The sequence below is a fragment of the Carassius gibelio genome, chromosome A24 (assembly GCF_023724105.1).
Source record: "Carassius gibelio isolate Cgi1373 ecotype wild population from Czech Republic chromosome A24, carGib1.2-hapl.c, whole genome shotgun sequence".
Lineage (NCBI taxonomy): Eukaryota > Metazoa > Chordata > Actinopteri > Cypriniformes > Cyprinidae > Carassius > Carassius gibelio.
Genome location: NC_068394.1, coordinates 2,962,250 through 2,987,467, shown reverse-complemented (window position 1 = coordinate 2,987,467; position 25,218 = coordinate 2,962,250). Strand labels below are relative to the sequence as shown.

The 25,218-nt window shown below is 42.2% G+C and overlaps 3 protein-coding genes across 14 annotated transcripts in view; 2 read left to right on the top strand and 1 right to left on the bottom strand.

The window, feature by feature from the left end:
* LOC127945920 (formin-like protein 1) overlaps nt 1-25,218 on the bottom strand; it is an 84,483-nt gene that overhangs the window by 47,100 nt on the left and 12,165 nt on the right. The window contains exon 1 of one of the 4 annotated variants that reach the window (XM_052542112.1): nt 16,242-16,329. The exons of 1 other annotated variant lie outside the window; for it this stretch is intronic. The gene's annotated coding sequence lies outside the window, so the exon portion shown is untranslated. Of the gene's footprint in view, nt 1-1,063; nt 1,208-8,641; nt 8,772-16,241; nt 16,330-25,218 lie in introns of those variants that run through there. 2 more of the 4 variants (XM_052542111.1, XM_052542110.1) reach the window with 2 other exon arrangements.
* LOC127945938 (potassium voltage-gated channel subfamily C member 1) lies at nt 333-25,195 on the top strand. Of its 7 annotated transcripts, none has more exons than XM_052542140.1 (4): nt 333-471; nt 8,050-9,388; nt 10,082-10,629; nt 10,892-12,790. In XM_052542140.1, exons 3-4 carry the CDS (start codon nt 10,138-10,140, stop codon nt 11,678-11,680), a joined length of 1,281 nt encoding a protein of 426 aa, XP_052398100.1. In that variant the 5' UTR covers nt 333-471; nt 8,050-9,388; nt 10,082-10,137; the 3' UTR covers nt 11,681-12,790. The 7 variants fall into 7 exon arrangements, with proteins under 7 accessions (XP_052398100.1, XP_052398105.1, XP_052398104.1 ...); XM_052542141.1 differs by lacking the exon at nt 333-471 and adding an exon at nt 24,112-25,195 and having other exon boundaries at nt 8,041-9,388; nt 10,892-11,709; XM_052542145.1 differs by lacking the exons at nt 333-471; nt 8,050-9,388; nt 10,082-10,629; nt 10,892-12,790 and adding exons at nt 1,469-1,812; nt 2,503-3,050; nt 3,321-4,558.
* Nucleotides 16,344-21,792, top strand: LOC127945951 (uncharacterized). 3 transcript variants are annotated; one of them, XM_052542165.1, is made up of 4 exons: nt 16,344-17,087; nt 17,166-17,362; nt 17,465-17,555; nt 20,780-21,792. In XM_052542165.1, exons 1-3 carry the CDS (start codon nt 16,665-16,667, stop codon nt 17,550-17,552), a joined length of 708 nt encoding a protein of 235 aa, XP_052398125.1. In that variant the 5' UTR covers nt 16,344-16,664; the 3' UTR covers nt 17,553-17,555; nt 20,780-21,792. The 3 variants fall into 3 exon arrangements, with proteins under 3 accessions (XP_052398125.1, XP_052398124.1, XP_052398126.1); XM_052542166.1 differs by having other exon boundaries at nt 16,660-16,808; nt 16,871-17,087; nt 17,465-21,792; XM_052542164.1 differs by having other exon boundaries at nt 17,465-21,792.

Genomic DNA, 25,218 nt, shown 5'->3' with positions numbered 1-25,218 from the left:
TTTCGGACATCTTATATGCTTTCAAGTGGAGACAGTTTAGAGCCTGGTGTGAAAATCGTAATGTGGATCCAGTTTACTGCACAGTGGCTTCAGTACTGGAGTTCTTTCAGGACCATTTTTCTGATGGAATGACACCAGCCACTCTAAAGGTTTACGTGTCAGCCATTTCAGTTTACCACGAATATATAGATGGTGCCTCAGTGGGCCGTCATCCACTGGTTTCTCGTTTCATACAGGGTGCGCAACAGCTGAGGCCTTTCCGCCCCATGCGAGTTCCTTCATGGGATTTATCCATTGTGTTGCAGGTTTTATCAGGGCATCCGGTTGAGCCACTTGGAAACTGTACCGGATAAAATCCTGACTCTGAAGACACGTCTTCTTATGGCTTTATCCTCCCTCAAGAGAGTTGGGGATTTACAGGCTCTCTCTGTCTCACCCTCGTGCATGGAATTTGCACCGGGCTCTGTAAAGGTGCTGTTGCGACCGAGGCCTAATTATGTTCCTACGGTCGCATCTAATCCCTTTCGCTTTCAGCAAGTGGTCCTGGAGGCTTAACCTCCTGCTGAGGCGGGGTCAGGAGATCTAAGTCTTTGCCCTGTGAGAGCTTTAAAGGCTTATGTGGATCGTACAGCCCCATGGGGTGAGTCTGACCACCTGTTTGTCTGTTTTGGACATAAGAATAAAGGCCATGCTGTTACAAAACAGCGCATGTCCCATTGGCTGGTGGAGGCAATATCTTTAGCCTATGAGGTGCGCGGACTCGCTTCGCCCTTAGGAGTTAAAGCTCATTCCACTAGAGCTGTGGCTTCTTCTCAAGCTTTTCTCAGTGGATCTTCTATGGATGATATCTGTGCTGCGGCAGGATGGTCCTCACCGAGCACTTTTATCAAGTCTTACAGTCTGGATGTGAGGATGGCTCCTGGCTCCCGGGTTCTCTCCGCTTGAGCAGATGCTTCCTCAGATCCCAGCTATCATGTACGTCAGGGGTTATGGTATAGCGTTCCCATAGTGGTGACGTCACCGCAGCATCTAAGTGACCTTTGAAAGGGAACATCTCAGTTACCTATGTACCATGGTTCCCTGAATAGGGAACGAGATGCTGCGGTCCTGGCCGTGCCATACCTTGATAGCATTCTTCTTCTTCAGTCATGAAATCTGAGCGAAATGGCGCGCAGCACCCAGGTATATGATGCATGCGCATGCGTAGGGTGGTGCCATGCGCTGTTTGGCCAATAGGATTGGCGGGATGGTATAGGGCTTCAGACATTCGTCACGCCGAAGGTGTTCCCATAGTGGTGACGTCACTGCAGCATCTCGTTCCCTATTCAGGGAACCATGGTTACATACGTAACCGAGATGTTTTATAGCATCAAATAACTAGTTAAAAGCAAACTTGTTAAGAAAAACGAACACTTTCGTGTGCATCTGCATGATAAGAACTACTTAAAAATGTGGGAAGCTATCTTTGGAAAACATTTATTTGAAGTGTAATTTGATTATTTAGTTTGTCTCACGTCCCATTAGATTACAGAGGGTGGGGTTTATGATCTATACTGAGACGCTATGGCTCGTCCTTCACAGACATGTTGACAGGAAGTTCATTCCAGAACATGTGGCCTCTATGTTGAATGTTGGCTTGTCTGCTGGGACTGTTACAAAACACATTCCACTGAAAGGTTTGAGTCAGAGCTGCACAACTCCAAGTTAGAACCTACACGGAGAGAACTTTCTAAGAACTTTGCAAGAAATTACAACAGTAATATTCCGTGTACAAAGCCAGGGATTATATTTCCTTGTGAAGAGATACCAAAGGTCAGTTTTATCTTTTATATAGTTCTTGATTTGTTTTTTAATTTCTTGTAGTCGTAATTTATTTTCTATTGGGAAAAAATAAAAACAGGCTTACTTAATATTGCTAAATTATTATTTTATCATCTTATTGTCTTCTTTATGTGTTCTCTTGGATTATTAATTTCTGTTTGTAATGGCGATATATCATTTAAAAAGAATTCTCAATATTTTTAGATGCCTGTTATTTGAAATGGCTTAAAGAGTTTTTTTTTTCAGTCAGAGGCACCATTTTTTATCTGGATTTATTAAACCAAACAGTTTTTTTTAAAAGCAGAAAATGTTTAATTTAAGAATAATGTAAGAAAAATCTGTTTTTTTTTTTGCATCTAACATATTCTCCACAATAAACTGAGAATAATATTGAACTATTTATGCACATGCACCAGTATGTATTGCTAAAAGATTATAATACATTGAAAACTTTGGTGATTTCAGTTTTATTTTTGAATGATTCATGCAAAAAAAAATTTTTTTTTAACTAGTTTCTTTGAAATAGATGTTTTGATTTTGTAAATGTTTAATGTAACAATATTTGTAATGTATATTGACATTTTTAAGTCCCTTTTGTGGTGCTAAATTAATACATATTAATGTAGGATTTACATTAAATACTGATGATAACTTAATGATGAGCTTTTCATTGAATTGCAGAAAAACAGCTATAAAACATCTGCAGGATACCAACACTGAGCTCTTTGTCTTCTACCATGAGTTCTGTGAGAGTTTCCCCAATGAAAGCCTGTGATGGCAGTAGTGAAAAAATAGTAATAAATGTCGGTGGGGTTAAATATGAGACCCACACAAGCACCCTAATGGCCCTTCCAGGGTCCCGTCTTGCCAATCTGGTGGACACTAACAAGCCTCCCTCAGAGCTATTTTTTGATCGCAACCCTGAAGTCTTCGGCCATGTGCTGCAGTACTACAGAAGCGGGAAGCTGCACTGCCCCACCAACTTTTGCGGGCTACTGCTGGAGGAGGAGTTTGCTTTCTGGGGTGTTAGTGGCACAGATGTGGAGCCCTGCTGCTGGGCGACATTTCGACAGAACAAAGATACTGTAGAGGCTTTGGCTCAGATTGAACCTTCAGTGATGGAGAAAGAGGAGGGACCAGGTCAAAACCACCAATCCAGAAACTCCAGAGCTTGGATGCAGAAGATATGGGCTCTCTTTGACAATCCATATTCATCCTTCACCGCCAAAGTAAGTGAGGTCATGGTTGTGCAATTCGCTCAGAATTTTTATTTTTTTTGTCTTAATTTTACATTACACTAACAACGCTGGTCAAGCTAGCATTCAAAGACTGTTGTGACAAATGTGGCTTTAGTACTTGTAATTAGTTATACCTCAATTAAAATTTTAAAAATGGCATTCTCAGTGCATGATGCACAACCCTAAAATGAATGGTGCTTGCTATTGCTGTTTTCCAAATGGTTGGTTCTTTGCTCATTCTCCGTGTTTCTGTTTCTCCAGGTCATTGCGATCATATCTCTGTTCTTCATCCTGCTCTCTTTCACCGCATTCTCTCTGCAAACAGAACCCAATAGATATCTTTCCCCCTTTTACATTTTACAGACAGGCAACTCAACTGGAAAGTGTATGGGGACCCTTCTTGTAGATTCTCTGGACGTGGTGGAGTTAGTGTGTTCGGTGTGGTTTGTGTTTGAGTTTGTGATGCGTGTAGTCAGCTGTCCAAGCAAACCACGCTTCTTCATGAACGTTATGAACATCGTCGACCTGCTGGCCCTGTTCCCGTGGTTCTCGCGGTGCTGCTCCAGTATGTACTGCTGGAAGGCGATGAGCTTTCTGCATGTAATGCGATGCATACGTGTCTTTCGCATCTTCAAGCTGATGCAGCATGTGTTTGGCGTGAGAGTGCTCAACCACGCACTTCGCGCCAGTGCAACATCTCTCTGCACGCTGCCTCTTGTGTTCTTAATCTGCACGCTCATCTTTGGTACCATGTATTTTTTCGCAGAATTTGAAAATGAAAATGCGTACTTCACTAGCATTTCCTCTTGTTTTTGGTGGGCAGTGGTCACTCTGACCACGGTGGGTTATGGAGACGTGTTTCCTATATCAGGTCCAGGGAAGTTGGTAGGCTCTCTCTGTGCAATGGTTGGGGTTCTGCTCATCATCCTGCCTCTACCCATAATCATCAACAACTTCATCAAGTTCAGCTCCCTGCTCAAGACAAAGTACTCAATGCCCAGAAAGAAGGGGAAGCATATTGTAGATACAGCCCCCTCATCCTCTGCTTAGAGCTGCTAAAACTAAAATAAAAACAGCAGGTATCAAGGAAACAATCAAGTTATATTCTAGGCCTATGATATATGTGACCCTAGAACACCAAACCAGTTTTAAGTTGCTGGGATATATTTTTATCAATAGAATAAAAAATAAATAAAAAATTCTGCTTTATCAGACAGAAATCTGTGGGCCCAGTTGTCCTTTAGGATTAGTAACTGAAAACAAAAATGCGTGAAAGATTTGATCCAGGTGCAGATATTTGGATGAATGCATTTTCAATGAGAATCTGACATTTTGGCACCACATTTGAACGGTTGTTTTTTATACTCTAGACTTGTTTGTATTTGAATATGTATCTTTCATACAAGATCTGTTGCAGTTTATACCTTGTTGGTGTTTTTGCATGTGTACACTAAATTGTATTGTGTGTTTGTGCTTTTATTAAATCCATTTCAACTTTTTTTCTACTTAGTTATATTTTTATATAGATTTTAATGATGTAGTCACAAACAACTTCATCACAAATGTCTTGAATACAGCTGAAAGCAAAAAAAAAATCAGCCTTGTCCAAATACCCACACTTGCAATCTTTTTTGTGTCAAACTTTTCATTACCTGATGGAACACACTTAGCATTGTAAAAATGCAAGAGTTTACATAGATTTATTTAAATTTTAAATATATTATATTACTAGAATGTGCACAATAATTGTATCCCTGCAGTGTTCATTTGCAATGCAAATGGTAGCCCATAGTAACCATAATAGAGATACAGCAGTTCCTTTACACTGCATACTGTATGAGGATTTGTACTATGTTCTCAAAGTTAAAAGTTACACAGTACTGTAGCCCCTGCAAATTAGCGGTCGCTTAAAACATTAAAATAGTACTGAGCAGTTGCGCCACCTACTGGTTCTCCAGCAGATTTGAACAGCAGATTCACAGGCTGAAAATGAATTTATGGATCCATTTTTTTGTGTGTGCGTATCATACACAAATGTTTTTTAGTGAAGTTAAATGTGAAGGTGATATTCCCGAGCTGTTTATGTTTAAGCCGTTGAATCAAAGTTCTGTAGACCCAATCACAAGCTCACAATCATGACCCCACAACCCGTTTCCCTTTCATAGGTCACTTCGATGCTGCGGTGACGTCACAACTATGGGAACACCTTCGGTGTGAAGAATCTCTGAAGCCCTATACCATCCCGCCAATCCTATTGGCCTCGCCATTTCGCTCAGATTTCATTCCTTCAGGGACGCGAATCATCTGTGCCCTAAGAATCATCTACGCTCTAGGGTGGAAGTATTTTCCGATGTCGCCCTCGAGTCTAACCCCCGTCATGTCACCTCTGCGACTGTCGAGGCAACGCACGAGGCGATAGCTTGGGGTGACACGTGCGACATGGATTTCGTGGACAGCGCAGCACTGGAATATTCTCCACATCGCTCGCTCTCCCCTACCCTGCTGCAGAGTAAAAGTTATATTGAGCCTGTCGTCTTCTATAATGAGGATTTACAGCCCACACCGGAGGCATGTGGCGCCATTTCCTTCGGTTGTGGACGCTATGATGACGACGTTTTATCCACCACGGCCTCGGGGTCTGAGGACCTCGCTGCCGACACTAGCCCTCTCCCTCCTAGCGGACAGGAGAGGCGTGTTTCCCCCTCCTACAGCGAGCTGTTGGAGTTGTTTTCTCGAGCGTTGGGTAAATTGGGGCTGGACTGGGAGGTTGAGAAGGCTGAGGCCCAACCTTCCTCTAAGCTGGACGACCATTTTTTAACTAGTCGGACACCTACACAGCCCCGAAAGCCTTTACCTTTTTTCCCAGACCTCCACCAGGAGGTTTCGAGGTCCTGAAAACAGCCGTTTTCGGCACGGATCACGAATGCTGCGGCTGCGGATTTCGCCACCGTTTCCGATATGGCGAACCATGGCTATACAACGATGCCTCCGGTGGAAGAGGCTTTCGCCGAACACCTCGCGCCTAATTCGTCCGCGGCATGGAAGTCTCACCCCCTTCTTCTTTCTAAGGCGTGTCGAGTCACGTCTAGCCTAGTGGGGAAATCCTACATGGCTGCTGGCCAGGCGGCTGCTTCGCTCCACTCTATGGCGGTCCTTCAGGCCTACCAAGCGGAGCTATTGAAGGAACTTGACGAAGGGGAGGGTATCACACCAGAGGCAGTAAAAGAATTGCGAAGAACAACGGATTTGGTGCTACGTGCTACCAAACATACTGCTCGAGCAGTGGGCCGTTCCATGGCCGGTTTGATTTCGGTTGAGCACCAACTCTGGCTTGATCTGACCGACATCAAGGAAAAGGACAAATCTTTCCTCATGGATGCCCCTGTTTCCAAGGATGGTTGTCACTTCGGTAGTGGAAAAGTTCAGGGCAGCGAAACAGCAATCAGCCGCTTTCCACCAGCTGATTCCCCGCAGACCCAGGGAGGTTGAACGCCGGCAAGCACCCGTGCGTTTTTCGCTCAACCTCCTCTCACCGCCAGCGAGCAGCCTCTCGGGAGGAGCCTTCACCTATGGCGCCCCCTCGCAAGGATTGGGGCCCTAAGGTATTTACACCGGCTCACCAGCATCAGCGCAAAAGATTAAACCTGAATTCGACGGCAAATTCCTCTCGTTCTCGGGCACCGAATAGCAGCTCCTGATATTCTCGCTGCTTGCCAGGGACTGTGCCCTCCACTAGAGAGCGCTGTTGGACTGCTTTCGCGCATCAGACACTCTCATTGCAGTCCCCATGCTCAAACATTGACTGTCTCACCGCAAACAGCGCCTCGAGCAGCATTGGATCGAGCTGTAATGCCAAACGTTCCCTCAGACACTCTGCGCAATCCTGCTTTCAGAATTCGAGGGGTGATTCAGGGGTCCTGCACAGACGATCCGTTTATGACGGCTCGCACAGCCGCCGCTTTTTCGATAGCGGCAGAGCCCAATGTTCAATCTGTTGGCCTAATTCCTGCTGTGGACACGTTTCAGGATTATCCACAACGGGATGCAATGGCTCTTATGCATACACTTCCCCTGTGCACGAATGCCGCAGGCTTTTCCTACCCGGACGTTTTAACGTGTATGACAGCGTTGCAGGAAGCGGAAGTTTTGAGACCGCTAGTATTGTTTCGGGCCGTGTGGGAATGCTTGCTCGACATTTCTCAATGGGTGTTACGCACAATTTGTCACGGATACACCATTAAGTTTCGAAAAGGCCCGCCTCCTTTCCGCGGAATTCTTTCCACGGCGGTGAAACCGGTGGAAATAGCGGTGCTGCGACAGGAGATGTCAACTCTCGCGCGATGACAGCGAAGCTTTCTCTCCCACGCGCTCAGTCGATTGCGCCATGCCTGCTGCACTTCAAAGCGAGTCGGACAGTGACATCGAGATTGTGCCTCAGACTTTAAGGTCTAATGGCAGCGGCATTCCCCATAATTCATCTGGGATTACTTCACATGCGCCCTTTTCAGTGGTGAAACCTTTTCGGACATCTTATATGCTTTCAAGTGGAGACTGTTTAGAGCCTGGTGTGAAAATCTTAATGTGGATCCAGTTTACTGCACAGTGGCTTCAGTACTGGAGTTCTTTCAGGACTATTTTTCTGATGGAATGACACCAGCCACTCTAAAGGTTTACGTGTCAGCCATTTCAGTTTACCACGAATATATAGATGGTGCCTCAGTGGGCCGTCATCCACTGGTTTCTCGTTTCATACAGGGTGCGCAACAGCTGAGGCTTTTCCGCCCCATGCGAGTTCCTTCATGGGATTTATCCATTGTGTTGCAGGGTTTATCAGGGCATCCGTTTGAGCCACTTGGAAACTGTACCGGATAAAATCCTGACTCTGAAGACACGTCTTCTTATGGCTTTATCCTCCCTCAAGAGAGTTGGGGATTTACAGGCTCTCCCTGTCTCACCCTCGTGCATGGAATTTGCACCGGGCTCTGTAAAGGTGCTGTTGCGACCGAGGCCTAATTATGTTCCTAAGGTCGCATCTAATCCCTTTCGCTTTCAGCAAGTGGTCCTGGAGGCTTTACCTCCTGCTGAGGTGGGGTCAGGAGATCTAAGTCTTTGCCCTGTGAGAGCTTTAAAGGCTTATTTGGATCGTACAGCCCCATGGGGTGAGTCTGACCACCTGTTTGTATGTTTTGGACATAAGAATAAAGGCCATGCTGTTACCAAACAGCGCATGTCCCATTGGCTGGTGGAGGCAATATCTTTAGCCTATGAGGTGCGCGGACTCGCTTCGCCCTTAGGAGTTAAAGCTCATTCCACTAGAGCTGTGGCTTCTTCTCAAGCTTTTCTCAGTGGATCTTCTATGGATGATATCTGTGCTGCGGCAGGATGGTCCTCACCGAGCACTTTTATCAAGTCCTACAGTCTGGATGTGAGGATGGCTCCTGGCTCCCGGGTTCTCTCCGCTTGAGCAGATGCTTCCTCAGATCCCAGCTATCATGTACGTCAGGGGTTATGGTATAGCGTTCCCATAGTGGTGACGTCACCGCAGCATCGAAGTGACCTTTGAAAGGGAACATCTCGGTTACCTATGTACCATGGTTCCCTGAATAGGGAACGAGATGCTGCGGTCCTGGCCGTGCCATACCTTGATAGCATTCTTCTTCTTCAGTCATGAAATCTGAGCGAAATGGCGCGCGGCACCCAGGTATATGATGCATGCGCATATGTAGGGTGGTGCCATGCGCTGTTTGGCCAATAGGATTGGCGGGATGGTATAGGGCTTCAGACATTCGTCACGCCGAAGGTGTTCCCATAGTGGTGACGTCACTGCAGCATCTCGTTCCCTATTCAGGGAACGATGGTTACATACGTAACCGAGATGTTTTATAGCATCAAATAACTAGTTAAAAGCAAACTTGTTAAGAAAAACGAACACTTTCGTGTGCATCTGCATGATAAGAACTACTTAAATGTGGGAAGCTATCTTTGGAAAACATTTATTTGAAGTGTAATTTGATTATTTAGTTTGTCTCACGTCCTATTAGATTACAGAGGGTGGGGTTTATGATCTATACTGAGACGCTATGGCTCGTCCTGCACAGACATGTTGACAGGAAGTTCATTCCAGAACATGTGGCCTCTATGTTGAATGTTGGCTTGTCTGCTGGGACTGTTACAAAACACATTCCACTGAAAAGTTTGAGTCAGAGCTGCACAACTCCAAGTTAGAACCTACACGGAGAGAACTTTCTAAGAACTTTGCAAGAAATTATAACAGTAATATTCCGTTTACAAAGCCAGGGATTATATTTCCGTGTGAAGAGATCCCAAAGGTCAGTTTTATCTTTTATATAGTTCTTGATTTGTTTTTTAATTTCTTGTAGTCGTAATTTATTTTCTATTGGGAAAAAATAAAAACAGGCTTACTTAATATTGCTAAATTATTATTTTATCATCTTATTGTCTTCTTTATGTGTTCTCTTGGGTTATTAATTTCTGTTTGTAATGGCGATATATCATTTAAAAAGAATTCTCAATATTTTTAGATGCCTGTTATTTGAAATGGCTTAAAGAGTTTTTTTTTTCAGTCAGAGGCACCATTTTTTATCTGGATTTATTAAACCAAACAGTTTTTTTTAAAAGCAGAAAATGTTTAATTTAAGAATAATGTAAGAAAAATCTGTTTGTTTTTTTTTGCATCTAACATATTCTCCACAATAAACTGAGAATAATATTGAACTATTTATGCACATGCACCAGTATGTATTGCTAAAAGATTATAATACATTGAAAACTTTGGTGATTTCAGTTTTATTTTTGAATGATTCATGCAAAAAAAAAAAAAAAATTTAACTAGTTTCTTTGAAATAGATGTTTTGATTTTGTAAATGTTTAATGTAACAATATTTGTAATGTATATTGACATTTTTAAGTCCCTTTTGTGGTGCTAAATTAATACATATTAATGTAGGATTTACATTAAATACTGATGATAACTTAATGATGAGCTTTTCATTGAATTGCAGAAAAACAGCTATAAAACATCTGCAGGATACCAACACTGAGCTCTTTGTCTTCTACCATGAGTTCTGTGAGCGTTTCCCCAATGAAAGCCTGTGATGGCAGTAGTGAAAAAATAGTAATAAATGTCGGTGGGGTTAAATATGAGACCCACACAAGCACCCTAATGGCGCTTCCAGGGTCCCGTCTTGCCAATCTGGTGGACACTAACAAGCCTCCCTCAGAACTATTTTTTGATCGCAACCCTGAAGTCTTCGGCCATGTGCTGCAGTACTACAGGAGCGGGAAGCTGCACTGCCCCACCAACTTTTGTGGGCTACTGCTGGAGGAGGAGTTCGCTTTCTGGGGTGTTAGTGGCACAGATGTGGAGCCCTGCTGCTGGGCGACATTTCGACAGAACAAAGATACTGTAGAGGCTTTGGCTCAGATTGAACCTTCAGTGATGGAGAAAGAGGAGGGACCAGGTCAAAACCACCAATCCAGAAACTCCAGAGCTTGGATGCAGAAGATATGGGCCCTCTTTGACAATCCATATTCATCCTTCACTGCCAAAGTAAGTGAGGTCATGGTTGTGCAAATCGCTCAGAATAAAAAAAAAAAATTGTCTTAATTTTACATTACACTAACAACGCTTGTCAAGCTAGCATTCAAAGACTGTTCTGACAAATGTTGCTTTAATACTTGTAGTTAGTTATACCTCAATTAAAATGGCATTCTCAGTGCATGATGCACAACCCTAAAATGAATGGTGCTTGCTATTGCTGTTTTCCAAATGGTTGGTTCTTTACTCATTCTCTGTGTTTCTGTTTCTCCAGGTCATTGCGATCATATCTCTGTTCTTCATCCTGCTCTCTTTCACCGCATTCTCTCTGCAAACAGAACCCAATAGATATCTTTCCCCCTTTTACATTTTACGGACAGGCAACTTAACTGGAAAGTGTATGGGGAACCTTCTTGTAGATTCTCTGGACGTGGTGGAGTTAGTGTGTTCGGTGTGGTTTGTGTTTGAGTTTGTGATGCGTGTAGTCAGCTGTCCAAGCAAACCGCGCTTCTTCATGAACGTTATGAACATCGTCGACCTGCTGGCCCTGTTCCCGTGGTTCTCGCGGTGCTGCTCCAGTATGTACTGCTGGAAGGCGATGAGCTTTCTGCATGTAATGCGATGCATACGTGTCTTTCGCATCTTCAAGCTGATGCAGCATGTGTTTGGCGTGAGAGTGCTCAACCACGCACTTCGCGCCAGTGCAACATCTCTCTACACGCTGCCTCTTGTGTTCTTAATCTGCACGCTCATCTTTGGTACCATGTTTTTTTTAACAGAATTTGAAAATGAAGTTGCGTACTTCAGTGATATTTCCTCTTGTTTTTGGTGGGCAGTGGTCACTCTGACCACTGTGGGTTATGGAGACGTGCTTCCTATATCAGGTCCAGGGAAGTTGGTAGGCTCTCTCTGTGCAATGGTTGGGGTTCTGCTCATCATCCTGCCTCTACCCATAATCATCAACAACTTCATCAAGTTCAGCTCCCTGCTCAAGACAAAGTACTCAATGCCCAGAAAGAAGGAGAAGCATATTGTAGATACAGCCCCCTCATCCTCTGCTTAGAGCTGCTAAAACTAAAATAAAAACAGCAGGTATCAAGGAAACAATCAAGTTATATTCTAGGCCTATGATATATGTGACCCTAGAACACCAAACCAGTTTTAAGTTGCTGGGATATATTTTTATCAATGGCATTTTTTATGCCAGAAATCATGTTCTATGAAGATATTTTGTAAATTCCCTACTGTTAATATATCAAAACTTAATTTTTAATTAGTAATATGCATTGCTAAGAATTCATCTAAACAACTTTAAAGATGATTTTTTTCAGTATTTAGGTTTTCTTGCACCCTCAGATTCCAGATTTTCAAATAGTTGTATCTCAGCCAAATATTGTCTGATCTTAACAAACCATACATCAATGGAAAGCTTATCTATTAATTTTAATTAATATTATCTATCTATTATCACAGTCAGTTTTGAAAAATTGACACTTAAGATTAGTTTTGTGGTCACATTTATGTCTTTGACTGCATTTTTTGTGTCTCTTACAGAATATGTGATGGATGAAAATCAGTTTTAAACTGGAGGAAAAACACGTCATTTAGATTTTTTGGTTTTAAAGTTCATTTTGATCAACGTAACCATGGTGTTAAAATACAATCAAAACAACAGAAAAAAATTTTTTAGGGGTCAGGGAAAGTAATATTTAAATATTAACTGGATTTGTAACCATTATTAACCCTAAACAAATAATCTGAATATTCACTGCATTACAGTGAAAATTTACAGAAATATAATCACACTGTATCTATCACTGTGTAATCACATGTTTTAACAGTCTTGCGCAAGATCTGGTGTTCCAAAAAAAAAAAAATCCTCTTTATCAGACAGGAATCTGTGGGCCCAGTTGTCCCTTAGGATTAGTGACTTATAACAAAAATGCGTGAAAGATTTGATCCAGGTGCAGATATTTGGATGAATGCATTTTCAATGAGAATCTGACATTTTGGCACCACATTTGAACGGTTGTTTTTTATACTCTAGACTTGTTTGTATTTGAATATGTATCTTTCATACAAGATCTGTTGCAGTTTATAACTTGTTGGTGTTTTTGCATGTGTACACTAAATTGTATTGTGTGTTTGTGCTTTTATTAAATCCATTTCAACTAATTTTCTACTTTGTTATACTTTTATATAGATTTTAATGATGTAGTCACAAACAACTTCATCACAAATGTCTTGTATACAGCTGAAAGCTAAAAAAAATCAGCCTTGTCCAAATACCCACACTTGCAATCTTTTTTGTGTCAAACTTTTCATTACCTGATGGAACACACTTAGCATTGTAAAAATGCAAGAGTTTACATAGATTTATTTAAATTTTAAATATATTATATTACTAGAATGTGCAAAATAATTGTATCCCTGCAGTGTTCATTTGCAATGCAAATGGTAGCCCATAGTAACCATAATAGAGATACAGCAGTTCCTTTACACTGCATACTGTATGAGGATTTGTACTATGTTCTCAAAGTTAAAAGTTACACAGTACTGTAGCCCCTGCAAATTAGCAGTCGCTTAAAACATTAAAATAGTACTGAGCAGTTGCGCCACCTACTGGTTCTCCAGCAGATTTGAACAGCAGATTCACAGGCTGAAAATGAATTTATGGATCTATTTTTTTGTGTGTGCGTATCATACACAAATGTTTTTTAGTGAAGTTAAATGTGAAGGTGATATTCCCGGGCTGTTTATGTTTAAGCCGTTGAATCAAAGTTCTGTAGACCCAATCACAAGCTCACAATCATGACCCCACAACACGTTTCCCTTTCATAGGTCACTTCGATGCTGCGGTGACGTCACAACTATGGGAACACCTTCGGTGTGAGGAATGTCTGAAGCCCTATACCATCCCGCCAATCCTATTGGCCTCGCCATTTCGCTCAGATTTCATTCCTTCAGGGACGCGAATCATCTGTGCCCTAAGAATCATCTACGCTCTAGGGTGGAAGTATTTTCCGATGTCGCCCTCGAGTCTAACCCCCGTCATGTCACCTCTGCGACTGTCGAGGCAACGCACGAGGCGATAGCTTGGGGTGACACGTGCGACATGGATTTCGTGGACAGCGCAGCACTGGAATATTCTCCACATCGCTCGCTCTCCCCTACCCTGCTGCAGAGTAAAAGGTCCTTCAGGCCTACCAAGCGGAGCTATTGAAGGAACTTGACGAAGGGGAGGGTATCACACCAGAGGCAGTAAAAGAATTGCGAAGAACAACGGATTTGGTGCTACGTGCTACCAAACATACTGCTCGAGCAGTGGGCCGTTCCATGGCCGGTTTGATTTCGGTTGAGTGCTACCTCTGGCTTGATCTGACCAATATCAAGGAAAAGGACAAATCTTTCCTCATGGATGCCCCTGTTTCCAAGGATGGTTGTCACTTCGGTAGTGGAAAAGTTCAGGGCAGCGAAACAGCAATCAGCCGCTTTCCGCCAGCTGATTCCCCGCAGACCCAGGGAGGTTGAACGCCGGCAAGCGCCCGTGCGTTTTTCGCTCAACCTCCTCTCACCGCCAGCGAGCAGCCTCTCGGGAGGAGCCTTCACCTATGGCGCCCCCTCGCAAGGATTGGGGCCCTAAGGTTTTTACACCGGCTCACCAGCATCAGCGCAAAAGATTAAACCTGAATTCGACGGCAAATTCCTCTCGTTCTCGGGCACCGAATAGCAGCTCCTGATATTCTCGCTGCTTGCCAGGGACTGTGCCCTCCACTAGAGAGCACTGTTGGACTGCTTTCGCGCATCAGACACTCTCATTGCAGTCCCCATGCTCAAACATTGACTGTCTCACCGCAAACAGCGCCTCGAGCAGCATTGGATCGAGCTGTAATGCCTAACGTTCCCTCAGACACTCTGCGCAATCCTGCTTTCAGAATTCGAGGGGCGATTCAGGGGTCCTGCACAGACGATCTGTTTATGACGGCTCGCACAGCCGCCGCTTTTTCGATAGCGGCAGAGCCCAATGTTCAATCTGTTGGCCTAATTCCTGCTGTGGACACGTTTCAGGATTATCCACAACGGGATGCAATGGCTCTTATGCATACACTTCCCCTGTGCACGAATGCCGCAGGCTTTTCCTACCCGGACGTTTTAACGTGTATGACAGCGTTGCAGGAAGCGGAAGTTTTGAGACCGCTAGTATTGTTTCGGGCCGCGTGGGAATGCTTGCTCGACATTTCTCAATGGGTATTATGCACAATTTGTCACGGATACACCATTAAGTTTCGAAAAGGCCCGGCTCCTTTCCGCGGAATTCTTTCCACGGCGGTGAAACCGGTGGAAATAGCGGTGCTGCGACAGGAGATGTCAACTCTCGCGCGATGACAGCGAAGCTTTCTCTCCCACGTGCTCAGTCGATTGCGCCATGCCTGCTGCACTTCAAAGCGAGTCGGACAGTGACATCGAGATTGTGCCTCAGACTTTTAGGTCTAATGGTAGCGGCATTCCCCGTAATTCGTCTGGGATTACTTCACATGCGCCCTTTTCAGTGGTGAAACCTTTTCGGACATCTTATATGCTTTCAAGTGGAGACTGTTTAGAGCCTGGTGTGAAAATCGTAATGTGGATCCAGTTTACTGCACAGTGGCTTCAGTACTGGAGTTCTTTCAGGACCATTTTTCTGATGGAATGACACCAGCCACTCTAAAGGTTTACGTGTCAGCCATTTCAGTTTACCACGAATATATAGATGGTGCCTCAGTGGGCCATCATCCACTGGTTTCTCGTTTCATACAGGGTGCGCAACAGCTGAGGCCTTTCCGCCCCATGCGAGTTCCTTCATGGGATTTATCCATTGTGTTGCAGGGTTTATCAGGGCATCCGTTTGAGCCACTTGGAAACTGTACCGGATAAAATCCTGACTCTGAAGACACGTCTTCTTATGGCTTTATCCTCCCTCAAGAGAGTTGGGGATTTACAGGCTCTCTCTGTCTCACCCTCGTGCATGGAATTTGCACCGGGCTCTGTAAAGGTGCTGTTGCGACCGAGGCCTAATTATGTTCCTAAGGTCGCATCTAATCCCTTTCGCTTTCAGCAAGTGGTCCTGGAGGCTTTACCTCCTGCTGAGGCAGGGTCAGGAGATCTAAGTCTTTGCCCTGTGAGAGCTTTAAAGGCTTATGTGGATCGTACAGCCCCATGGGGTGAGTCTGACCACCTGTTTGTCTGTTTTGGACATAAGAATAAAGGCCATGCTGTTACAAAACAGCGCATGTCCCATTGGCTGGTGGAGGCAATATCTTTAGCCTATGAGGTGCGCGGACTCGCTTCGCCCTTAGGAGTTAAAGCTCATTCCACTAGAGCTGTGGCTTCTTCTCAAGCTTTTCTCAGTGGATCTTCTATGGATGATATCTGTGCTGCGGCAGGATGGTCCTCACCGAGCACTTTTATCAAGTCCTACAGTCTGGATGTGAGGATGGCTCCTGGCTCCCGGGTTCTCTCCGCTTGAGCAGATGCTTCCTCAGATCCCAGCTATCATGTACGTCAGGGGTTATGGTATAGCGTTCCCATAGTGGTGACGTCACCGCAGCATCGAAGTGACCTTTGAAAGGGAACATCTCGGTTACCTATGTACCATGGTTCCCTGAATAGGGAACGAGATGCTGCGGTCCTGGCCGTGCCATACCTTGATAGCATTCTTCTTCTTCAGTCATGAAAGAAGCTGAACGTCACTTCCTGTTTGTTGTTGACGGCTGAACTGCGTTTGAGCTCCGTCACTATATTCTTTTCATTGACTATTTTTAACTTAAAAATCTATTTTATACACCATCGTTTCCGTTTATATAACGCGTGAATATATCCTCTATTGTATTCTACAACAAAAACAATTAGAGCGACTCGCTATCACTAGATTTATTTTGATCTCCCGGGTCCGCTATTAGCTTTTAGCCAGTTAGCATCAGCAAGCGTGGTTGCTGCTAACTGAGCTTACATTGCTAATACTCTATTCACACACATTACCACTGCTGTACTCACTGTTACTTGCTTTAATGGCGGATGAATGTCTCCACTCTGTGCAGCTCGAGCTCGAGGCCGTGGGGAAGCAGATTCGCGACCTGGAACGGAGGCAGGCCGAGCTGAGAGAGCGGAGAGCCGCGCTGGAATCATCCCGGGCTGACGCTCACAAGTCCGGGGTAAGTATACAGCGTGCTGTTAACAGTCCCACCACGTCTACTCCGTGTGTTTCTCTGCGCAGGCCCGGTGCACCCAGGACGCGATCTTCCCAGATGTCCTTCACTGCGACGCCGGGACACCACGGACCCTGGGTGCATCCACAGCGGAGGATGCGAGCCGGGTCCCGGGCGACGACATCTCCCCCTCCTGCCTTCGAGATCTCCATCCAGAACCGCTTCGCTCCCCTCCGCGAGACAGGACGCGACGCTGTGATCATCGGAGACTCCATCGTCCGACACGTAAGTGCTACGTTAGATGAAGGAAAAGTGCACACTCATTGTTTGCCTGGTGCTCGTGTTCTCGATGTTTCTGCGCAGATACCCGCGATCCTGAAGGACGACGAGAGCCCGAGAGCGGTCGTGCTTCACGCCGGGGTTAACGACACCACGCTGCGGCAGACGGAGACGCTGAAGAGGGACTTCAGGAGCCTGATCGAGACGGTTCGCAGCACGACGCCCGCGGCGACGATCGTCGTGTCAGGACCACTGCCCACGTATCGACGAGGACACGAAAGGTTCAGTAGACTTTTAGCTTTAAATGAATGGTTGTTGTCATGGTGTAAAGAACAGAAACTGCTATTTGTTAATAACTGGAATCTTTTCTGGGAGCGTCCTAGACTGTTTCGCGCTGATGGATTACACCCCAGTCGAGTCGGAGCGGAGCTTCTCTCTGACAACATCTCCAGGACACTTCGCTCCATGTGACTAGTAAGTCAATTCTCAAATAACCATTATGATGAGTTTTGTTCCACCCGCTTAAATGATAAAAGTACTTGTGCTGTAAAACCTATTAAGACTGTGTCTGTTCCCAGAATAGTGAGGTCAAAATATAAATATAAATATAATGTAGGATCTAGAAAAAATCTTATCGTAATTAAACCAGAAAAATGTAAAGTAAATGAACAAAAACAATTTTTAAAGTTTGGGCTCATAAATATTAGATCACTCACACCAAAAGCAGTTATTGTAAATGAAATGATCACAGATAATAGTTTTGATTTACTCTGCTTGACTGAAACCTGGCTAAAACCAAATGATTATTTTGGTCTAAATGAGTCTACTCCACCAAACTACTGTTATAAGCATGAGCCCCGTCAGACTGGTCGTGGCGGGGGTGTTGCAACAATATATAGTGATATTCTCAATGTTACCCAGAAAACAGGATACAGGTTTAACTCTTTTGAAATACTTCTGCTAAATGTTACTCTGTCAGACATGCAAAAGAAATCTAATGTATCTCTTGCTCTGGCTACTGTGTATAGACCACCAGGGCCGTATACAGAATTCCTAAAAGAATTTGCAGATTTCATCTCAGACCTTCTAGTTACAGTTGATAAGGCGCTAATCATGGGAGATTTTAATATTCACGTTGATAATACAAATGATACATTAGGACTTGCGTTTACTGACCTAATAAACTCCTTTGGAGTCAAGCAAAATGTCACCGGGCCCACTCATCGTTTTAATCATACACTAGATTTAATTATATCGCATGGCATCGATCTTACTGCTATAGATATTGTACCTCAAAGTGATGATATTACAGACCATTTCCTCGTATCGTGCATGCTGCGTATAACTGATATTAACTATATGTCGCAGCGATACCGTCTGGGCAGAACTATTGTTCCAGCCACCAAAGACAGATTCGCAAATAACCTGCCTGATCTATCTCAACTGCTATTTGTACCCAAAAATACACATGAATTAGACAAAATTACTGACAACATGGGCACTATTTTCTCTAATACATTAGAAGCTGTTGCCCCAATCAAATTGAAAAAAGTTAGAGAAAAACGTACTGTACCATGGTATAACAGTAATACTCACTCTCTCAAGAAAGTAACTCGTAGTCTTGAACGCAAATGGAGAAAAACTAACTTAGAAGTTTTTAGAATTGCATGGAAAAACAGTATGTCCAGCTATAGACAGGCTCTAAAAACTGCTAGGGCAGAGCATATACACAAACTCATTGAAAATAACCAAAACAATCCAAGGTTTTTATTTAACACAGTGGCTAAGTTAACAAATTACCAGATGCCACCTGATTCAAATATTCCACCAACGTTAAATAGTAATGACTTTATGAATTTCTTCACTGATAAAATAGATAACATTAGAAATACAATAGCGAATGTAGATTCTACAGCATCTAACACTTCAGTTTCATCCATCGCACCCAAACATAAACTGCAGTGCTTTACAACCATAGGACAGGAGGAGCTAAATAAACTTATCACTGTATCTAAACCAACAACATGTTTATTAGATCCTGTACCCACTAAATTACTGAAAGAGCTGTTACCTGTAGCCGAAGAACCGCTTCTCAATATCATAAACTCGTCGTTATCTTTAGGACACGTCCCAAAACCATTCAAGCTGGCGGTTATCAAGCCTCTTATTAAGAAACCAAAACTAGATCCTAGTGTACTGGCAAATTATAGGCCTATTTCAAATCTTCCATTTATGTCTAAAATTTTAGAAAAAGTTGTGTCTGCTCAATTGAGCACCTTCCTGCATAAAAATGATCTGTATGAAGAATTTCAGTCAGGTTTTAGGCCCCACCATAGCACAGAAACTGCACTTGTTAAAATTACAAATGACCTGCTCCTTGCGTCAGACCAAGGCTGCATCTCATTTCTAGTCTTACTTGATCTTAGTGCTGCGTTCGACACCATAGATCATGACATACTCATAGATCGATTACAAAACTATACAGGTATTCAAGGGCAGGCTCTAAGATGGTTTAGATCCTACCTGTCCGATCGCTACCATTTTGTTTACTTAAATGGGGAGTCATCTCATTTATCATCAGTAAAATATGGAGTGCCACAAGGATCCGTCCTAGGTCCCCTTCTATTTTCAATATACATGTTGCCCCTTGGTAATATTATTAGAAAATACGGAATTAGCTTCCACTGTTATGCTGATGATACTCAGCTATATATATCAACGAGACCAGATGAAACTTCCCAATTATCTAAGCTAACAGATTGTGTTAAAAATGTAAAAGATTGGATGACAAAGAATTTTCTCCAATTAAATTCGGATAAGACGGAGATATTAATTATTGGACCAAAAAACACTACACAGAATCTTGTAGATTACAATCTGCAACTAGACGGATGTACTGTAACTTCCTCTACAGTCAGAAATCTGGGTGTTATATTAGACAGCAATTTGTCTTTTGAAAATCATATTTCCAATGTTACAAAAATTGCATTCTTCCATCTTAGAAACATTGCCAAGCTACGAAACATGTTATCTGTTTCTGATGCAGAAAAGCTAGTTCATGCATTCATGACCTCTAGACTGGACTATTGTAATGCACTTCTAGGTGGTTGTCCTGCTTCTTCAATAAACAAGCTACAGGTCGTCCAAAATGCAGCAGCGAGAGTCCTTACGAGGTCAAGAAAATATGATCGTATTACCCCAATTTTACAGTCTCTGCACTGGCTACCTATTAAGTTCCGCATCAGTTACAAATTATCATTACTTACCTATAAGGCCCTAAATGGTTTAGCTCCAACGTACCTAACTAGCCTTCTACCACGTTACAACCCATCACGCACCCTAAGGTCACAAAACGCTGGACTTTTGGTAGTTCCTAGGATAGCAAAGTCCACTAAAGGAGGTAGAGCCTTCTCACATTTGGCTCCCAAACTCTGGAATAGCCTTCCTGATAATGTTCGGGGTTCAGACACACTCTCTTTGTTTAAATCTAGATTAAAAACACATCTCTTTCGCCAAGCATTCGAATAATGTATCTTTTTAATTTTAATTGTGAGTGTAGTTGCATCTGATCAAAGGTGCATTTTTATTCATTAGCTTGGGTTAAACTAATTTTACTTTGTTGGATCAGCAGCTATGCTAATGATGTCTGTATTTTGTTTCTATGTTTTGCCACGGGATTCACATCCCGTGGTAACTAGGATTTACACAAGCTCCAGTCTGGATCCAGAACACCTGAGAAGAGATGATGCTGACCCTCAGAGGACCTCAGATGATGCTAACCCTGAATGAACAAACAGAACTAACAATTATTCCTAAATGTGTGACTTAATCATATAATAACTTAATTAATAATATTGATAGTTCATCGTCTAGCTGACTACGTCTTGTATTATTATTATTTTTTAGTTTTTCTAAAATCCTGTCAAATGTGCACAAACTACTAGCTACTACTAAATATTGTAGAAACATAATTTTCTGTAAAGTTGCTTTGTAACGATTTGTTTTGTAAAAAGCGCTATACAAATAAACTTGAATTGAATTGAATTGAATTGAAATCTGAGCGAAATGGCGCGCGGCACCCAGGTATATGATGCATGCGCATGTGTAGGGTGGTGCCATGCACTGTTTGGCCAATAGGATTGGCGGGATGGTATAGGGCTTCAGACATTCGTCACGCCGAATGTGTTCCCATAGTGGTGACGTCACTGCAGCATCTCGTTCCCTATTCAGGGAACGATGGTTACATACGTAACCGAGATGTTTTATAGCATCAAATAACTAATTAAAAGCAAACTTGTTAAGAAAAACGAACACTTTCGTGTGCATCTGCATGATAAGAACTACTTAAATGTGGGAAGCTATCTTTGGAAAACATTTATTTGAAGTGTAATTTGATTATTTAGTTTGTCTCACGTCCCATTAGATTACAGAGGGTGGGGTTTATGATCTATACTGAGACGCTATGGCTCGTCCTTCACAGACATGTTGACAGGAAGTTCATTCCAGAACATGTGGCCTCTATGTTGAATGTTGGCTTGTCTGCTGGGACTGTTACAAAACACATTCCACTGAAAAGTTTGAGGCAGAGCTGCACAACTCCAAGTTAGAACCTACACGGAGAGAACTTTCTAAGAACTTTGCAAGAAATTACAACAGTAATATTCCGTTTACAAAGCCAGGGATTATATTTCCGTGTGAAGAGATCCCAAAGGTCAGTTTTATCTTTTATATAGTTCTTGATTTGTTTTTTAATTTCTTGTAGTCGTAATTTATTTTCTATTGGGAAAAAATAAAAACAGGCTTACTTAATATTGCTAAATTATTATTTTATCATCTTATTGTCTTCTTTATGTGTTCTCTTGGATTATTAATTTCTGTTTGTAATGGCGATATATCATTTAAAAAGAATTCTCAATATTTTTAGATGCCTGTTATTTGAAATGGCTTAAAGAGTTTTTTTTTCAGTCAGAGGCACCATTTTTTATCTGGATTTGTTAAACCAAACAGTTTTTTTTTAAAGCAGAAAATGTTTAATTTAAGAATAATGTAAGAAAAATCTGTTTTTTTTTTTTGCATCTAACATATTCTCCACAATAAACTGAGAATAATATTGAACTATTTATGCACATGCACCAGTATGTATTGCTAAAAGATTATAATACATTGAAAACTTTGGTGATTTCAGTTTTATTTTTGAATGATTCATGCAAAAAAAAAAAAATTTTTTAACTAGTTTCTTTGAAATAGATGTTTTGATTTTGTAAATGTTTAATGTAACAATATTTGTAATGTATATTGACATTTTTAAGTCCCTTTTGTGGTGCTAAATTAATACATATTAATGTAGGATTTACATTAAATACTGATGATAACTTAATGATGAGCTTTTCATTGAATTGCAGAAAAACAGCTATAAAACATCTGCAGGATACCAACACTGAGCTCTTTGTCTTCTACCATGAGTTCTGTGAGCGTTTCCCCAATGAAAGCCTGTGATGGCAGTAGTGAAAAAATAGTAATAAATGTCGGTGGGGTTAAATATGAGACCCACACAAGCACCCTAATGGCGCTTCCAGGGTCCCGTCTTGCCAATCTGGTGGACACTAACAAGCCTCCCTCAGAACTATTTTTTGATCGCAACCCTGAAGTCTTCGGCCATGTGCTGCAGTACTACAGAAGCGGGAAGCTGCACTGCCCCACCAACTTTTGTGGGCTACTGCTGGAGGAGGAGTTCGCTTTCTGGGGTGTTAGTGGCACAGATGTGGAGCCCTGCTGCTGGGCGACATTTCGACAGAACAAAGATACTGTAGAGGCTTTGGCTCAGATTGAACCTTCAGTGATGGAGAAAGAGGAGGGACCAGGTCAAAACCACCAATCCAGAAACTCCAGAGCTTGGATGCAGAAGATATGGGCCCTCTTTGACAATCCATATTCATCCTTCACTGCCAAAGTAAGTGAGGTCATGGTTGTGCAAATCGCTCAGAATAAAAAAAAAAAATTGTCTTAATTTTACATTACACTAACAACGCTTGTCAAGCTAGCATTCAAAGACTGTTCTGACAAATGTTGCTTTAATACTTGTAGTTAGTTATACCTCAATTAAAATGGCATTCTCAGTGCATGATGCACAACCCTAAAATGAATGGTGCTTGCTATTGCTGTTTTCCAAATGGTTGGTTCTTTACTCATTCTCTGTGTTTCTGTTTCTCCAGGTCATTGCGATCATATCTCTGTTCTTCATCCTGCTCTCTTTCACCGCATTCTCTCTGCAAACAGAACCCAATAGATATCTTTCCCCCTTTTACATTTTACGGACAGGCAACTCAACTGGAAAGTGTATGGGGACCCTTCTTGTAGATTCTCTGGACGTGGTGGAGTTAGTGTGTTCGGTGTGGTTTGTGTTTGAGTTTGTGATGCGTGTAGTCAGCTGTCCAAGCAAACCACGCTTCTTCATGAACGTTATGAACATCGTCGACCTGCTGGCCCTGTTCCCGTGGTTCTCGCGGTGCTGCTCCAGTATGTACTGCTGGAAGGCGATGAGCTTTCTGCATGTAATGCGATGCATACGTGTCTTTCGCATCTTCAAGCTGATGCAGCATGTGTTCGGCGTGAGAGTGCTCAACCACGCACTTCGCGCCAGTGCAACATCTCTCTGCACGCTGCCTCTTTTGTTCTCAATCTGCACGCTCATCTTTGGTACCATGTTTTTTTTAACAGAATTTGAAAATGAAGTTGCGTACTTCAGTGATATTTCCTCTTGTTTTTGGTGGGCAGTGGTCACTCTGACCACTGTGGGTTATGGAGACGTGCTTCCTATATCAGGTCCAGGGAAGTTGGTAGGCTCTCTCTGTGCAATGGTTGGGGTTCTGCTCATCATCCTGCCTCTACCCATAATCATCGACAACTTCATCAAGTTCAGCTCCCTGCTCAAGACAAAGTACTCAATGCCCAGAAAGAAGGAGAAGCATATTGTAGATACAGCCCCCTCATCCTCTGCTTAGAGCTGCTAAAACTAAAATAAAAACAGTAGGTATCAAGGAAACAATCAAGTTATATTCTAGGCCTATGATATATGTGACCCTAGAACACCAAACCAGTTTTAAGTTGCTAGGATATATTTTTATCAATGGCATTTTTTATGCCAGAAATCATGTTCTATGAAGATATTTTGTAAATTCCCTACTGTTAATATATCAAAACTTAATTTTTTATTAGTAATATGCATTGCTAAGAATTCATCTAAACAACTTTAAAGATGATTTTTTTCAGTATTTAGGTTTTCTTGCACCCTCAGATTCCAGATTTTCAAATAGTTGTATCTCAGCCAAATATTGTCTGATCTTAACAAACCATACATCAATGGAAAGCTTATCTATTAATTTTAATTAATATTATCTATCTATTATCACAGTCAGTTTTGAAAAATTGACACTTAAGATTAGTTTTGTGGTCACATTTATGTCTTTGACTGCATTTTTTGTGTCTCTTACAGAATATGTGATGGATGAAAATCAGTTTTAAACTGGAGGAAAAACACGTCATTTAGATTTTTTGGTTTAAAAGTTCATTTTGATCAACGTAACCATGGTGTTAAAATACAATCAAAACAACAGAAAAAATTTTTTAGGGGTCAGGGAAAGTAATATTTAAATATTAACTGGATTTGTAACCATTATTAACCCTAAACAAATAATCTGAATATTCACTGCATTACAGTGAAAATTTACAGAAATATAATCACACTTTATCTATCACTGTGTAATCACATGTTTTAACAGTCTTGCGCAAGATCTGGTGTTCCAAAAAAAAAAAAAATCCTCTTTATCAGACAGGAATCTGTGGGCCCAGTTGTCCCTTAGGATTAGTGACTTATAACAAAAATGCGTGAAAGATTTGATCCAGGTGCAGATATTTGGATGAATGCATTTTCAATGAGAATCTGACATTTTGGCACCACATTTGAACGGTTGTTTTTTATACTCTAGACTTGTTTGTTTTTGAATATGTATCTTTCATACAAGATCTGTTGCAGTTTATACCTTGTTGGTGTTTTTGCATGTGTACACTAAATTGTATTTTGTGTTTGTGCTTTTATTAAATCCATTTCAACTTTTTTTCTACTTTGTTATACTTTTAT